This window comes from Ptiloglossa arizonensis, chromosome 2 (assembly GCF_051014685.1).
Source record: "Ptiloglossa arizonensis isolate GNS036 chromosome 2, iyPtiAriz1_principal, whole genome shotgun sequence".
NCBI classification, from domain to species: Eukaryota; Metazoa; Arthropoda; class Insecta; order Hymenoptera; family Colletidae; genus Ptiloglossa; species Ptiloglossa arizonensis.
Window position 1 is genome coordinate 12,555,877 of NC_135049.1, and position 18,165 is coordinate 12,574,041.

The window sequence follows — 18,165 nt, forward strand, 5'->3', positions numbered from 1 at the left end:
CCACGCTATCCTTGCCTGGCGGTGTTTTCGCGTGCTCGCGGCCCGCGATCGGTGGATTCCGAAGAGGCAAGTTCCAGCGAAACGAAACGAAACGAAACGATACGATACGATACGATACGTTACGATACGATACGAAAACGAAAACGAAAACGAAAACGAAAACGAAAACGAAAAGGAAAACGAGAACGGGACGAGTTAAAACGTTCGCCGGAGAAACGAAAGTAAACGGTGAGAAACGGTGGTCCTCGGGAGGATATTATCGTACTCGATCGTCCGTGAATCCGTTCGGACTCGCCACGAGGATCACACGGCGCCGCGTCGCGTGCACGCGTGTCTTTCGCACGCGTGTCCATCGCCGGGTACCCGCCGCGTCAAGGTCGTGCCGGCACGGTGCGTCTGTGCACGAGTATATATTTGAATCACCGTCGTCTAAATACTACGAGCCACCCCGTCTGAGACCCAATGACTGTCCATCCAGGGACCACGGGAGACACATGTTCGTTATAAGGTCAGTGCACGAAATATGTGTACTTCGGTGTCTTCGTAGTTACGTCGATAAGCCGTAGCATCCTTTAGTTTGCTACTTGATTTCTCGCACGACGCACTACCGGCCAAGACGGAAGAAACAAACTTGCGGTCGTAATGTGGACGCAACCGACGATATTCGACGTTGCTGTTAGACGGTAACGGATTTCAATTTCACGCTTTGAATGTGGATCGTGTTTTGCTAGTTCATCCGCGAACATTTCAACGGAAATCATTTTTTAGATACACGCGCTTCTTGCGGTCGACTTTTATTATAAACGAAGCCGGTCGGCTCGCAGCGAGTATCGCGCGTGAACGGTTACTGCTGCGCTTCTTTCCTTTTATTTTTGCGTCTCGTAAATCTATAATTTTATCGCACGACCGATACGCGATAAACGGTATCTACCCTTTGGTGGACGAGTCACCGAAGATCCGGTTCGCGACGGTTTTTTTTTCCTTTTTTCTTTTTTTTCGGGAGAATTTTTCCGATCGGAGCGACGCTCGTGATTTTCTTTCGACGAAACGAGAGAAGAACGAGGAATTTTCGAGAGACGTTCCGTTTCTCGTGGATTTCTCTCGTATATTCTCTCCGGCGTTCGGTTAACGTTTTTATTTCCCGCGCTACTAGCTGCCTCTTATCGTTCCGAATTTCCCGTCGAGCGCACGGCAGATTGAATTTCAAAAATATCGCACGTTTCGTCTTTCGGTCAACGACGAGCGTGTATTCGCCTCGATTCGTAACTGCCGGAGAGTCTCCGAGGCGTTACACCCGCTCGACGTGACAAACTCTCGGCTTGTTTTCACCGAGACGCGAACATTTTAGGATTCCGTTCAGCCATCGGGAGATATTATCCGAACGGAGTATTTCGTTCGTGGAAAATCATCCGAAACCCATGTGACGCATACTCGTGTCCGCGATAATCGCTCTTACGCTGCGCGAAGATTCGTGAAAAGCGAGACCCCCGGCGATATTTCCGAGTGAACGACGTTCTCGCCTGCCCCTCATTTTGTCGTTCTCCGACCGCACCAAGTGCCACGTACCGTGCGACATCCGAGGGGAGGAATTTCCAAAAGATTCCGTGGTTCAACGACGCGTTTCTAATTAATCGGCTTCCGTCTTTTGACCTCTGGACATTAACCGTCGGAACTTTCCGCGCTCGGAGATTTCCCCCTCGCGGTGTATTTCGTCTCGAAAATTGTAAACAACCGTAACCATCGTGCATAAACGATACTCCGCCTTTCTCCGCGCTTCGCGACTAGATTTTTACGAAGTGAGGACGCGACCTCTCGGGTCGACGTAGTCGAGAACTCGTTCGTACGTGACTCAATTTCATCGAGAAGCGGTAGTTTCGCGATAGGATCGATTTCTTACATCATCGCGAGGCGTTCGAACGACGATCCAAAAAGCGATGTTTTCGCAACCAAATGAAATTCCACGTCGGCGCGCATGAATCTTCGGTGTTCCCGGTTCCAAGTAACGTTTACGCCCACGCGAGACCGAGCGAGGCAACACGCGCACCGTGTACGCGGATCGCTCTCACCGTTGCCGGGGTTAATGAAATTAGGAGGAAAAAAAAAAAAAGGAAAGAAGAAAAAAAAGAAAAGAATGCTCCTCCCGATTAAAAGTGCAATCCGAATTAAAAGGATTCCGAACCTGGGAAACTTGAAAGGTTGCCAGTGCTTCCGGTCTCTGGGTTAGCGAATTGGGATATATACTTTAGAGCCAGCGTATATTACAGAATCGAACTATATAGTTTAGCGAGTAGGACGCGGCCGAAAACGCGCGCTCGAAGACGTAGGCGAAGAGGGCGGCAGGGTTGAAAGGAAGAGAAGAGGAGGCAAACCTTTCATCGCATTGAATTTCAAATCGTCGTATCTCCCGGGAGGAATTGGCACCGATCCAATCACGATTCCACGCTTACCTGCTTGCACTCCCTCTGTTTCCTGGATCTTCCTCGTCCGTTTTTTCGCCTCCCTCTCCTCCCCCTCCCACCACCTCCAACCTCTCTCTTTCTTTTTCTCTTCCTCTTTATATTCGTGCTCGTAATCATGTCGTATATCGGGGCCGAGCAAAAGTGGGTCGTTGGAAGCCGCAAGGCAACGTGAACATAGAAGAAAAGGGCAACGCAGAAGTGCCAGGTGTCTTGACTCGGTCACCCTCGAGCTTTCGGTGTTACCAACAACCGTTACTTTACATAAGACGCGCTTCTTAACTCTGGAATAATTTTTCCCGGACGCGGCTTTACGGGTCGTTCGAGACCCTCTCGCCGAGCTTCAATTTTATCGGATTTCTCCCACTCAGGGAAGAGAAGTAGCGATCTTTGTGAAAAGTATCGGTACGTTTACAGTCACGGCGCGTAATCGTATTAAAAGAAACGAAACCATGCGAGTAATAGATCGCTTTGGCCGAGTAACGCTACGCGTAGAGAATGAACGTCTTACCCAAAGGCGGGCGAACAACGATAAAATTAACTTTAAATTCATTTCTGCGAATTATTATCCGTAAACGATAACTCCTCGGGGTACGCTACAATATTTACACTTGTTTCTCTGATCTTCGATCCAAAGATTTATCTCCCGATTCGTTTGAAAAAACTTATATCCAATGTGTATCTATATGGATTTATAGGACAGTATGGATTACAATTTCGATCGTTTCGTGTCACGAGAGGTTCTGTAATTTTTTCAACGAAGAATAAGATACCGTTATCCTATACTTTAAAGTATAATTCTAGAAAAGAGAAATAGCTCTATTCTCAAGTTTCTTCTCCATATGAAAATTTCTTCAATTATATACCGTCGAACGTGATCGAAGAAGTTTGTCTAGAAAAGAAGAAAGATCATGCTTGTATAGAATCGTTAAAATTATCCATTTCGGTCAACTTTTTCTTTACTTGTGAATCTGACATTTTGAAATTAAATATTTCTTTGGTTCGTTTCGATTTGAAATTCTCGAAATCATCGAAGGAAGCGAAATAAGCTATTGTGAGAATGCACGGCGTCGATAGGAACTCTAGAAGTCCTTTCCAGGGTTGATACGTCGATACGTGGTTACGCGACTGGTTCATTGTAATCGTGGACACGGTACGGAGCTAAGCTGTGCGATTATTTACACACCAAGTCAGGTTGCAATGTCGCCGTTATCGACGCCCGTAGTCCGCTGACTTTTGCAGTTGGTCATAAATAATCGGGCAATAATCCATACGTCCAACGTTACGTGGAATGCTCGGCGGAGGAACCCGCCAAAATATGCCTCCTACGCGTATAGGACCTGCCACAACAGGTTGTATTTTTTACGTCGATTGACGTTTACACGACGAGGTTATTTATCTGTAGTTTTGTCAAAAGCGTTTCTTGGCATTTTAAGGCACGTAGAGAGGAACAGAGCTCGACGGAATCACTGGAAATCCGTTTAACTTAACGCAATTCGAAGGTGACGATTGCTAAATTCTACGCGATCGTGGATGATGAAATATCGATTCTTATTATTGCGACAGGTCGTGTTTACGGGTTCAAATCGATTAAAATTTATGGCAGTTTTGTCTAAATCGACTAAACGATTTCAAAGTGGTTCCAATCGTCGAATTAACGAAATACTTTCAACGCTTTTGACGTATTTTTTCGTAGTTAGTTTTGCTTAGAATGAAATTTGTTTACTTCGATCGCTTAATCTATATCGGTATCTATTTGCTTCGTAGGTTGCCATAGTTTTAAAATTTTCGCTATCTCGCACGCTTTTGATAAAAATCTTCGTAACGTTTAGAATCGTGAAAAATAAAACGCTCTACATTGTCCGCGGGTTTTCGATAGAAAAATTTATGATATAGAATCACAAAGTGGAAGATTAGATATTGCACGAAAGAATCAACGAGTCGATAATATTTTCGCGAATATCTTTACCGTTTCAGTTTTTCGCATAAGAACTTTATTCAATGTATCACAATACGATACGTAACGAACAATATGCAAAAGCAAGTTTTGTATTATAGTCGTACGTTTATTAAACGTTGCAGAGTATTTGCCCTTTCCATTTGAAAGTTTTAACCCTTTCTTTAACCCTTGTGCGTACAAACGTTTCTAAATGCAACTAACATTTATAAAAATCATTTAGAAATTCTGTTCTAAATGCTCCGAACAGCAATATTCAATTTTGATGGAAAATCAAAATCAATTTTGTTTCAATCGAAACAACGGAAATATTAGAGAAATCGACAGTTTGGAAGCAAATTCGAATACACGGTATTTGTTTATTTATTTAGCGATTCTGGCGAGATTTACCGTAAAATTGTAAATATTTCAAACGCGAAGTTATCGGTGGCGTCGAAATTCTACCGACAATGGTTATCGGAAAATAGTGATAAAAAAATAATGCCTCGTTTCTTTCCCGAAGTGAAATTTTGTGTCGGTGAATCCAGTTGCTCCAATACGTGTAGTTCCCTGCTATGTATAAACTCCCTTCGATGATTTTTACAGCGCGCAACCACGTCGTAAAATTCGTCAGAGAATGTAAACTAACGTGACATTCGCCCTTTATGCCCGATCGTGTATCGCACGCGTCATTGACGGTAGTAAGTTCGCCAAATTTAAGGCTCGCAATTTGATGTCTGTCCATGTAAAACAAATGCAAGAAGAATCGCGTCGGCCAGTTATTTATGTACGCGTATAGGCCTCGATACAGAGAAAATATTTCAAGTTTTACCGTTGGGGAACTAAATGTTTCTTGTTCCTGTGATCCGTTATTAATATTTAACAACTAACCGATAAATTAGGATTCGATAAGAATACTGCACTAGGACTCTTACGCGTTTCTATACTACTTATTTCATTCGTTTTTATATTTATCCGTACCATCTTATTTGCACAATACGGACAATAAATAAATAATAATCTCTCGATCGGTTCGAGACGAATAATGATAAGAATTGACGATATTAAATTTCGAAGTACGTATTAACTATTTTCAGGTGATTATGATACATTGTAGCAAAGATAAAAATTTCCGATAAATCAATTTTATATTTGATGCTCGAGGAATGAAAATTATAATTCGTTGCGATATATCTCACAACGAATAAATAAATTTAACAGTCCAATCCGTGTGTAAAAACTCTGTACGTTCGTGTCGTTCGTCATCTTTTATACGAATTTCCCCGTTTCTGCAATCTAAAATACTACGAGGAATTTGTAATCGATAGTTAATTTGCAAATGGCTTTGTGAGCCAATTAGGAGGTCTAAAATTGAAATTACGAGTAACATTCTTCGATATGTAGAGTAACAATACATTCGGATGACACGAGCAAGTAGTGAAACATATCTCGTAATACTTGTCTAAAAGAATGATTTCCAATTAATCACCAGCTTCTAAATCTCGTGGAAGAACATCTTTCGATAATGCTACCAATTACTATATCTGTTGACCGCGTCCCTTTCTATGTATCTAATCGTTTCGATTGAACAGAATTTAGATATTCGAACGAAATATTCTACAAAGTATTTATCGTTCGTTGTTTACGAAGCAATATTTATACGAGTATCTACGATATACTCTCAATTTTACATTACACGAAACGGAGTAGTGCTTCGTTATTACATAACGAATGAAATTATTCGAATTAAAAATATATCTTCAATATTTATACGAGTATGTACGATATACTCCCAATTTTACATTATACGAAACGGAGTAGTGCTTTGTTATTACATAACGAATGAAATTATTCGAATTAAAAATATATCTTCAATATTTATACGAGTACGTACGATGTACTCTCAATTTTACATTACACGAAACGGAGTAGTGCTTCGTTTTTACATAACGAATGAAATTATTCGAATTAAAAATATTTCTTCCACCTCGGTTCCACTACTGAAACGACGAAGGGATCTAATAATAGATATCGGAAATATAATAAACAGCGAACTCGGGGATTATTATCGTCGAACCCAATAGTATTCCAGATGGTCGTTGACCGACATCCAGAAAATATACCCCGAAGTACTGGAATTATGTATCCGAACAACCAAGGGTAAATGCTCCATCGAAGCATTCGATGCTTCGTACTATTAACCCCTTTTAGTTCCTTGTATTCGTTCCATTAAAGAGTTCTCTTTAGACGGTACATGGATAGGGTACAGAATCCGCCGCTTTCATTGGACGGTTAAGCCCATAAAACATGTAGAGTGGTTACAAAGGCGTGGTAACTAACAGAGCGTTATAGTATTCGCGTACACATTGACGGGCTGGTTGCGCAACTACCATTACCATTTTCGTTCCGAAACTTGCGACATCTCACGATTTATATATCGACATCGAGCAGTGGGCGCGCAGTGTACCTGTTTACGTCCTGCGTCGTAGGAATTCCGCTGTAAATCAAATTCCGGCGTCGCGCGGTCCGGGCATTGTTCGATACCAGTATTTAAACTGCATCCAGTAGGAGCGGAGCAGGTGCCGTTACGAGACTCGTTCGCACTTCCTCGAGCAGGTTAGATATTCCGCGCTTTAGATCCCACAATAAACTCACTTTACTGCGGTTCATTGAAACTGGTATCACCTCCCGATTCTTGATCCGTGTTGTTCATCGCCCATTGTAAAACGGTCCTCGATGATACTCGCGCACAGTCTTTCGTCCAAGAGAGAAAAATGTATTCGACGTCTACGAACTACAGATTCTTCCATGTTAACGTGTCGATGAATAAACTTAGTTTTTAATACTATGTCAATTTTTATCAAATATATCGATCCGGTTATTAAAATTGAACGGAAAAATTTACCGCGCACATTTATCGAATCTTCAAACATACGATGTTAATGGTAGATTCGTCTGTTTAATTTGATCTTCTTCCATGTTAACGTGTCGATGAATAAATTTAGTTTTTAATACTATGTCAATTTTTATCAAATATATCGACCCGGTTATTAAAATTGAACGGAAAAATTTACCGCGCACATTTATCGAATCTTCAAACATATGATGTTAATGGTAGATTCGTCTGTTTAATTTGATCTTAAAGTTTGAATCGATTATTAAAACATCTACCGAATAGTAACTCGGTGATTTTGTGTACACGTATTCAGGACACACGCGTATAAACTTTACATTAATATTGAGTTCAGCTGCTCGAATTTGCTTACAATAGAATTAATCATCGAAATTGTTATTGACACGTTTACCATCTAGACGTCCAAGCGTACCTGTGATATTTCAGGGGATTTGTTATTAATTTCCGTTGAACTGCTGAAACATGTTTGGAACAAAATTTCGTCGGTATTTAGCTAGCGACAAATTGCAATTATGAAAATTGCTAAAAAACTTTTTCTTCGATGAAAGGTCCAGATTACCTGAAGTATTTTAAACAAAACTGTTTACTCTTTTTATACATCGATCGATACATCGTTGTATTCTTTTTGAGAAAGTATTAGAGTACTTGGGTTGAAAATTGATTAGTTTAGAAGTTATGATTTTTCTTCCGAAGGCCCATACGAATCGAATGTTGGCCAAATATTTTCAACGTTTCTTCTCGCGCGTTTACCTCGTAGAATTTTTTAAACATTTCACGTAGGAGCTCGTGATCGTTTTCTTAGTTTCGCATCCTTCCGTCGAATTAATAAATTTATAAAAAATCACGTTTTATCCAGACTATCGCAAATTATAACTCGGTTGCCAAAGTCTACCAGGCTTTGTCCAGGACAATGAGACTTGGATCGATATTTATAGAATATAATACAATTAAAGAACTTAATTGTCGATGGAAGCAGGTATGTATCGAACGTTCTCAATTCCATGATGTTTATTTAAAAAAAACTAGAATTACGTAATGATTGTACTACACTTCTATGTATAAAGAGCATTCTCGGTATGTGTCTCAGAAATTATAATGAAAATAATCTTCCTCTTTCCTATGGATTATAGTAAGCTTGACAGTAATTTATAGTTAAATCGATTTTGAGAACAGTTCTAGATACAAAAGAAATACCTAAAAGAAACAGAAATAAATCTTGTGTTACAAAATTTCCTAATTTATACATCAAATTGTTTATTTAATCATTGAAACAGAATAAATACAGAGACAGAAAGAAATTTTTATCAATATATAATTCTCTATTCTTGTTTTCATTTTGAAGATAATTTTAAAAATTTATTTAAAGAATAATTACGGTTTATAGATAATATATCGGTTCTTTTGAAAATTACCAGCGAGAACTGAATTGTTACCAGAGTATAACTATTCCAATGATTATTGTTATGGCACCTACTATTTACGTAATTTACTGCAACGAATTCTGATGCATTTATTAATCGAATTAAAATAATAATCTTTATTTAATAAAAATACGTAATTATATCTGATAATTTTATTTACTTTTTACATAAATACAATGTTTTCCGCACAGCAGATATATCATACAATTGTGCAGGCGAATGTTGAAGCGATCAACGCTTGAAAATTTCGTTTTTCATTTTTCCCTCAATGGTACATCGACTTTTCTAACTTACTATAGTGTTTTTAGATCGAGTATAGCAAGGAAGGTTAAGGAACCCGGAAATGTAAAAAATTTTAAAACATTGCGTGGAAGTAGCATTTCTCGTCGATGTTGTAATACGGTTTGGAAGAAAGTAAAATTGTCTCTTGAAAAGGTGTAGATTTTTCTTCTTCGCGGAATAACTACAAAATGGTGACACTCGTAAAAAGAAGTTTAAACAGAAATTGTATCTTTTTCATATAATAGGTTGTTCGATAAGTTTTGTAGTTCGATAAATTGTGTATTTATAGTTATCGATAAATCCGTGTTTTTCAAGTTATATCCGCCACAAACACTTGTAGTCGGGATTTTTTACGTTGTAAATATATAAAAATATATAACTTCTTTTCATACGTGTAATCAATGTTTTACTTTTTTGCGGTAGAATACAATGCATTAACGTAAATATCATACGCTTGTTTACAACGCACGATGTTTCAAAATCTTGTTTAAGTAAACCCTTGTTAGCTTTCAAGAATACTTTAGTCTAGTCTAGACGTATCTAAGGATGAAAATCTAAATATTAATTGTACAATTTGAGTCGTTCTGCATCGAAGAGTATATTGGACTTAAATATTCTCCCTAATCTAGTCTAGACGTATCTAAGGATGAAGATCCAAATATTCATTGTACAATTTGAGTGTGTTTTGTATCGAAGAAAATATTGGACTTAAATATTCTTGTTCAGAACGACTACAGTGTTCCATAACATCGATGCGTTTAAGGATATTTTTTCGACAAACAATTTTTTTACAAAGCTGGCTGTAAATTCGAAGGTAAATATGAACGTGTGAGCAGATTGAGGAAACACTGGAAAAAATATCGATACGAACGGTTCCGTATAACGTATAACCCATAACGTATATCGTATAACATATAACGTGTAACGTATATCGAATAACCAATAACATATAACGTATAATGTATAACGAATAACGTATATCGAATAACCAATAACATATAACGTATAACGTATAACGAATAACGCATAACGTATAACGAATAACGCATAACGTATAACGTATAACGAATAACGCATAACGTATAACGAATAACGCATAACGTATAACGTATAACGTATAACGTACAACGTATAACGTATAACGTATAACGTATAACGTATAACGTATAACGTATAACGTGTAACGTGTAATGTATAACGTGTAACGTATAACGTATAACGAAAGTGAACTTTTCTCGAAAGAAAAATGCGCGTTCGTCGGGGGATGGGAGTTTTGCATTAGGAAATGCACAGGTAATTTAAGTTGTCAGAGGCCTCGAAGGGACCGAAGTAAGAGGAAGGGGGCCAACCGTCACGGTGTGGCATCAGCGTAGCGTTAGAAAGTTCATCTCGGTCGTTGTTTGCTTTAACGCCTTGGCGACTCGTCCACAGTTATCCAAACGAACGGAAAGCCACTCACGAGAGCACCTGTGGAGCTTGGGCGTTGCTTTTGTTCTTCCAGCCTCTGTCTTTCTCCTTCTCTTCGTCTCTGGTATCCCGGTGGTGGCCCTCTGCTTCTACCTACCTGTTGTGTTACTTATGCCTGAGCGGCCGATCATTCGGAACACGGGTCACTTTAAAGGGATTAGCACAATTTTCGACTCGGATTCCGGACGCCGAGTGAAAATTAAGACGCGTCATGGTTCCAACGTGAGAAAATTACAGGCCTGGCTGGACCACGTTTCGAGAAAATCTTGGATACGGTCGTACCGATTCTCGTCCCTCGAGTACAAAACGGAAACTTCTAGTCGGTTTTTCTAAAAGTCTATCGTGGTATTTCGTCGGATCGCCGTATCGAAAAGATCGATGTACGAAGCGGCCAAAGTAAATTGCTTTCCGCCGTCACTTCTATTTGCATAACATCGCCGGGAACGAAAGTAGGTGACAGCGTTGAATATTTAGTATCGGACAACGCTTTAAATTATATCCTGCTGATTTGTATACCGTTTACACGAATCTTTTGCCACGGTCCTTACGCTCAATTTATACTCTCGCGGGCTTAAATCGATCGATCGTGCCGGATCGAAACGACCCGTAATCGTTGGCGGGAATCGCGAGAGAGATCGATTTGGAAGTTTATCGACGGTGTTGGTCCACGGTGCCGTTAAAACTACGCGGGTTGATTTTACAACGTTTCGCGAGAAACGGCGCACCAATATCGAATATTCCGTATAGAAAATCGCAAAAGTTAAGCTCTCGGTGTACATTTTCCCTTAACGCGGGCAAGTTTTTACTTTATAGCGGTCCTAACGTTACCGTTATTACGATTGCTCTTTGCAATTCGCGGATATACGAACACTTTGGCCCGTGAATACGAAAAATATGCAATCCGGAGCGTAGATTCGCAACAACACGCCCATAGGTTTCCCTTAACGATTCCGAAGCGTCTCGAGACACGGGTAGCGACGGGCGAAACTTGGTGAAAATTTTCGTGAAAAGTGGGTCGGGACAAATAACGAGGAAGCACCGGTGCCCGCGTTAATTGAACGAACCCGATGAAACCTAACCCAGTCGGGATATACGTATTCCACGTCGATCCGTCTACGAAAAACCAATAGCAGATCCCGTGGTGCGGCGATTTTTGGTTTGTTCTCCGTGAACTTCTCGAGCGAGACGAAGTTATAAATTTGTCCCCCGGGAAAACAACTGGCAACAACTCTGCTACGTGAAAGCAACCGCCACCCCCCATTCTCCCGTCGCATCCTCATCCCTCATCCTCCGAAACTCAGCCCGGTTGCCACGGGCCTGGGAGTTCGTAAATGCATCCATGCACACGTATTTTATGGCCAGCTTTCTCGGCTTTCCGTCTTGTTCTCTTTTATCTCTCCCCGATTCTCTCTTCCTCTCCAGTTTTCGCGATTTCAGCCCCCTCTTCTGCCACCGTTATCGGGAATAGTAGGAGCACATCCGAGCGTCGCGCACACCGCACCCGGGATATTTTCGCAGGATGGATTCTTTTTGAAAATACTTAAAACTTCGGCGATTTGTCGTCCGTATTCGAGTCGAACTCGATAAAGCGCTAGAATCCATCGCGTCGTGTTACCGACTTAGAGGAGGAACGACAGTGAACGGAAACGAGCGATGGATCGATGCGGAGACCCGATCACGGTGCCATCGAACACTGTCGAAGAAAAAGATCGTGGCTCGAAAACTAAGCCGAATCCAATCTCTCTAACGAATGGGAAGACCAACGAATGTTGTACCTTGTCGTATCGATGTACCAGCTGTAAGGTATTAGGCCTGTGAGCCTAATTAAAATAAAATAGAAACACCCGTTACTTCTCCCACTCCGTTTCACGGAGGTGCTCCCCCGCTCCTTGTACACACGGGATTCGGTTTATTTTTCCGGTCACGGTGGACGAGACCGATGGTCGTGCATAGAGCGAAAAAGAGCGAAGAAGAGGGAAAGAAAGAAGGACAGGCTGTATCCGTGGAAGAAGACGGACGAAAGAGGAATCGAGGAAAGAGACAGAGGAAAGATAAAGGGAGAGGGAAGGGACCGAGTCGTGGAAGAACTTAATCGCATAAAATCCTTAAAGTTCGCCCTAGTGCGACGCGATGCACTTTGATCGCAGAATTTATGTCCGGGGTGCAATGTACCGCCATTATATTCTGTGCTCGTCGGTGCGTGCCGTGGAAAAATTCATCGTGGAGACGTAGAGGCGGATTCGGTTTCCCCATTGATCGGCACGGTAGGTTGGGACACGAAGAGAGAGTTGTTTCCTTTCCCCGCTCGTCATAAGAAAATATTATTCTTCCGAGAAAAAGTCGGTGCTCCGCGAACGAAAGATTCCAGGCTCCCGCGTGGACCGGCAGACGGCATCCGAGTAGATTTTCTGCAAACGAAGGGGTCGCTAAACTCTTGCGTATCAAACGCTTTGACGGATAATTAGAACCGGGTACGCGATCGGTGTCAATTGCCGCGACGCGTGCTTTACTTTTATCGCCAAGTATCCGCCGGTTCGAGGGACATCGATGTTCCTCCGTCGAGAACTTTCCAATTGCGATCCCATTCGACGGTCGTTGACAATTTCTTCGAATCGAGTCGAGTCGAGTCGCGTCGCCGTTAACGGTAGCAAAAATTACGATCGTTGAAAAAATGCTCGATTCGAACTCGAAACTCGGGCATCGGTTCCGCGGATGCGAATTTAAATTCCCGCGCGACCTAATAACTCGGTATTAGGACGGTTATACGGTATCGTAGCCGGCCTTGAAACCGTTTCGATGTAAAATCCGCGAGACGGTCTCGAACCCCTTACGGTTCGAAGATACGGAAAAATTCGAACGGAGCGTATAATCGGAGCGTGCTCGAGAATCGTTCTAGCTTCTCCGGGGGAAACGTTACGTCGATGGCACGTAGATACGAATAACGTTTGCCGAAAAGAGCGCTCCCAGCGACTTTTTACGGTCGGTCGCTAAAGTCAGCAAAGACAATGAAAACATCTCGGTAAATCAGGAGAGAAGCCCGGTAAGGAGATTAGTAGAGCTTACAAGGCATTACGATGAGGCGAGGCGGAAGGAGGCAGACTACACAGAGTCGTCTCAACTTGGAAGCTGGCTGACCTCGCTTCGTCCTTTTTCTTCTTGCCCCTTCCTCTTCGTTGTATCCGCCGCTTCCTCTTTCGCTTTATTTTTCCTCCTCCTACCGCGCCGCTCTTTACCAGTACTCCTCTTGGGACTTGTCCCTCTCCCTCTCCTTCTCTTGGGAGCTGCTCGCGCGGAGTTAACCACCCATGAAGCGGCACAATATATCTCGGAGATAATTCGCTTGTTAGGGTCGTACGCCTTTACATTAATCCATCTGCTCGCAGTCTTTCTTGTAACCGCCTCTTTTGCACATGAACACGACGACAGGGTCCTTTGCGGCGTCGCACTCACCAGCGAAAAATTGCCGTCTCAATTTAGCCGCGGTAACATCTATTCCGCTCTTTGCCTTTCCGCGACTTCTTTCCTCGATTTTATGGAACCTCGCGGTTACATCGTGACGCGATACCATTTTAATACGCGCTCCTTTCACGCGATTGCGCATCGCTCCGTAAAATATTCATCTTCTTCCTCGTTTCGAAGTTACGCGCCGAATATTGCGCACCGAACGAACTTTCCAAAAGTACTTGTGGAAGTAGTTGCGTTTAACGTTACAGATCGTACCCGTTAAGTTGGTACGTACGGGTAGGTGCACTCTTATCGAGGGAGAGTATCGTTTCGAATTTTTCGTAGCGTTGGATCGTCCGTTCACGAAGCTACCTGTAATATTTCAACGAACCTGATCTCGAACACCGTGCAACACAAATCGGATGTTTAACAGCGGACAAGGATTCTCGAATAATAGCGTACATTCGTAAATACGCGATTGTCTCCTTATAAGCAGTTTGCACCCGTAGTTAGTTATTAAATAAGCGCTCCTGTCTTCTATTTGCTTTTCATAAAAGACTGCGAATGGATTTGCTCAACTTCGATTAGCTGTAATTTTCGCAAATAAAATAACTTGGACACCATGCGACACGAATCTGAGTGGTCGAGAATTCCTAAATAATATTACCTGTGATGTACATTCGTGATTAGATGTTAAATAAAGCGCTTCCATCTTCGATTTTTCTTTTCGTAAAGAAGAAACTAGGATCGTGCACCGAATACAATGTCGCGGAGAGAAAATGTTCTGGAAGAAATTGCAAATCGTATCGGATTAGAGCTTTTCGGCCTTCGAGTATTATATATGTACCTAGGATGGAGTAAAAATTAATCCATTCGAATTCGTCTCAACCCTTGAACTGATCTTTCTATCTCTTCGTCGTGTTTATACACGGACAGCTTCGAAACGAATTAACCGCGAAAGTCGAGGATTTACTATATTCTGAAACAACTCGAACGCTTTATTTTAATATCGTGTGTTTAAACGTTTTATCACATCTTTCGCCGCAATGTCGGATAGAATGCAATCTTTCGATTTTTACGGGCGAACGCACCGGAAAAAGAGTAACTAGGCACATGGTCTTTTCCGGTTTACACGTTATGTCGTTGCCAAACTTACGCTTCTCGTTTCCAACACGCAAGCATCGCGTTGCATTTACAACAATATCTAGTTGCCTTTAACAATACTCTATATTTAAACGATAGTTGTCGCAGGTATATATTCAAATAACAATGGAACACGTACAGTTCGCAACCTCGGAGAGAATATCTCGAGGAAAACAACCGATTGCGAGTATCCGCTACCCGAAGGGTCAGCGTTCGATGATTCACAAAAGGGGATAAGAAAACTCTGCATCGGGTCCTTGCGTGAACTGAGTATCGTGGCTCTCGTCGCGCATTACTTTCATCGAAATAGCTTAACAGATCGATAGCATTCCGGTCAAGTATTTACTTAGCAATCCGTTAAAGTAAGCAGTTTTGTTAGCTAAACCGTGGCTCGCTATACCAGATTCACTGGATAACGATATTAGCGAAGAGTTGGAAGAAATCAAGTTTAAACGATTAAACGTGAAATGTGCTATATCGATGCAAAAGTATTCGCAGCGATACACTAGTTTCTTCGATATGTTTTATCGTTCGATAAAACTCATCGAACAACCTATTGGGTTGTTCGGAAAGTCATTTCGTTTTTTTTTCTGGTGAAAATGAAACACGATTTTCTATAAAGTGTGTAAACATTTTATCAAATTATATATTCTCCAATTTGGAAAACAAAATGACTCTCCTAACAACCCACTATGTACAATTGTATTATCATTGAACAGTGCGAAAAATAAATTATATACCGGCTACTCGAATATATAATATTTCGAACTGTTGCAAATATTGTCTCCGCGTTGTAATTTTCGATATCCGTTGCACGACAGTAATAGATGTGTATTGAGTTAAATTGGAACGAAAAGTAGAGAAATTTTAATTTTGCTATACCGTATGAGCCGGTACCGGGCGCGTGCCTTATCGCTCTCGGTTGCGAGTCGCTGAACGCGGATAATCCGAGATTCGTTCGGCCATTGCTCTATCTCGCTCGCTCTCTTGGCGCGTCTTGTTCCCTCTTCTTCTCGAATCGTGTGTGCACGGCGAAGCCTCGTTCCGAGATAAAAAGGGGCGAATCTCCAGACGAAAAATCCGTGGGTCCAGGTTTATTCCCAGTTATCCGTAGAGTCATACTACGTTTTAAACGGTTCGTGGGAATATTTATCTCGAACGTATACTCTTGTTCGTTTTCTCGACACCGAGTACGCGTATCCTCGTGTACGCGTAATCGATCGATTCGCTCCATCTTCCGAAATTAGAACCGAAAGTCATCGAATCGAAACTGAACCGTAGCGATGTAAAGAATCACCAAGATCGGTAAATCTCAGGCTTGTTCGTCCATTCGATGAACTTTTTCAAATTGATTTCTCCGTAGATTCGAACATTTCAAAATACACATACATCGTGTTTCCAAAGTTTCGACTGCTTGCGTTCAAGACGGATCGTTCGAAGAACGTTTCTCGGTACGATCCGTTAAAAGTCCCGAACGAAAGTATTTCCAAGATGTTCGTAGCGCCGAATAAAGAGCTACGAGATCGTTGCGTTTATCCAACACGTTCAGATTTCAAAATACGCATACATCGTGTTTCCAAAGTTTCGACTGCTGCGTTCAAGACGGATCGTTCGAAGAACGTTTCTCGGTACGATCCGTTAAAAGTCCCGACCGAAAGTATTTCCAAGATGTTCGTAGCGCCGAATAAAGAGCTACGAGATCGTTGCGTTTATCCAACACGTTCGGTCGGTCTTACTGTTACGGGTATACCTACGTCAACGAAACGAAGATACGTTTCAAGGCCCGTAGGTAACTTAGAACGGTGTGCAAGGCACTTGTCGTCGTGTCGATGCTTGCGATACCACCGGCCGCCTGTCACTCGGCCTCGATTGATCGGTCTTCGCTTTGCGTCTCGATCTCTCCTCCTTCTCCCTTTTGTTTCTCCTTCTGTCCGTCTCGCTCTTCCGACGGTCCGTCTTTCGTAAGAAACCATTCTCCTCGTCTTCATCGCGCTTGTTCCCTTTATCGTCATTTCGCTTACACGCGTATGCTTCTCGCACCCGACGCGCCCATCGATTCACTAATTTGATATACGAAAAGCAACCTAACTTCGGAACGATCAATTTCACTTCAACAATATAATTATACCTTTCAGAGAACAGTGTAACAGTGGATGTAACCGTAACGGTTCCACCGCGCCGTAACACATAGAAAGTGTCACGATGTTTTAATTATACCGTCTAGTTGTATGTTTCTCGGGGAACATCTCTGCGTCCAGATCGTAAGATTTATCGGTTAACATTGAGACACGCGGACGAAAAAAAAAAGAAAAACAGCGTACTGGTTGTATCGGACGAAAGACCGAACGCGACGTATTTACATAGTCGTGAAACTGTCCAAACGTGAGTCGAATCTTACTAATACCCGAACCGATTACAAAATTCGAATATTCGCGCGATGGAAAGTAATCCTGGCAAAGATGTTTGAGAAACGATGCGACGGTTACCGATATTCACCCCGAACGTTGTATTTACGTTTCCGATATCCAATTTGTTAGAAAAAACCGTCGAAATACGATCGTTTACCGCCCGATGTGAATTGTTGTTTCGAGAACAGAAAAGAGTAGAAATTTGATTTAGAATCGTTGCTTCTTTCGCGTCTCGAAACGTTTAGTAGCGTTACGTGGATACGATGAAAAAGACGAAAGTAATATCTATTTCGACAAACTTTTAATGATATTTTCCATTGAAGTGCACTTGCGCTAATTGCGACAACAATCAACGGGAATTCGACGCGCGTTCGTCGATAAAATCGTTCCTATTTTTTCGTACTCCGAAACATTTGTAATAGAGTATCCCTTAACAAGGTCCATGACAAATGCTTTACCATTTGCCACGAGTGTACATCATTATTTCACAAAAGCTTGTTCCCTCGCTGAACGACGTAAGCTCGGATTTATCGGTCCATAAACAACCGTTATATCCAATTTAATCAGTGTGTACAATAACATTGATTCCGTAATGAGCTTAAGCGTAGTGTCGTTTCATCGCGAAAACGATGATCGGGTTCGTACCGGCGGCGCACCTGTGCACGATGCTTCCTATCGTATGTACGTGCTAGCA

At 41.8% G+C, this 18,165-nt stretch overlaps 1 protein-coding gene across 1 annotated transcript in view; it reads left to right on the forward strand.

Annotated features, from left to right (window-relative positions):
- The first annotated feature begins 223 nt into the window (after nt 1–223).
- Nucleotides 224–18,165, forward strand: part of LOC143155090 (fibroblast growth factor 18) — a 188,296-nt gene continuing 170,354 nt past the window's right edge. Inside the window, exon 1 of the mRNA XM_076327401.1 lies at nt 224–508. Within this exon, the coding sequence (XP_076183516.1) occupies nt 495–508 (14 nt within the window). The 5' untranslated portion in view covers nt 224–494. The remainder of the gene's footprint in view (nt 509–18,165) is intronic.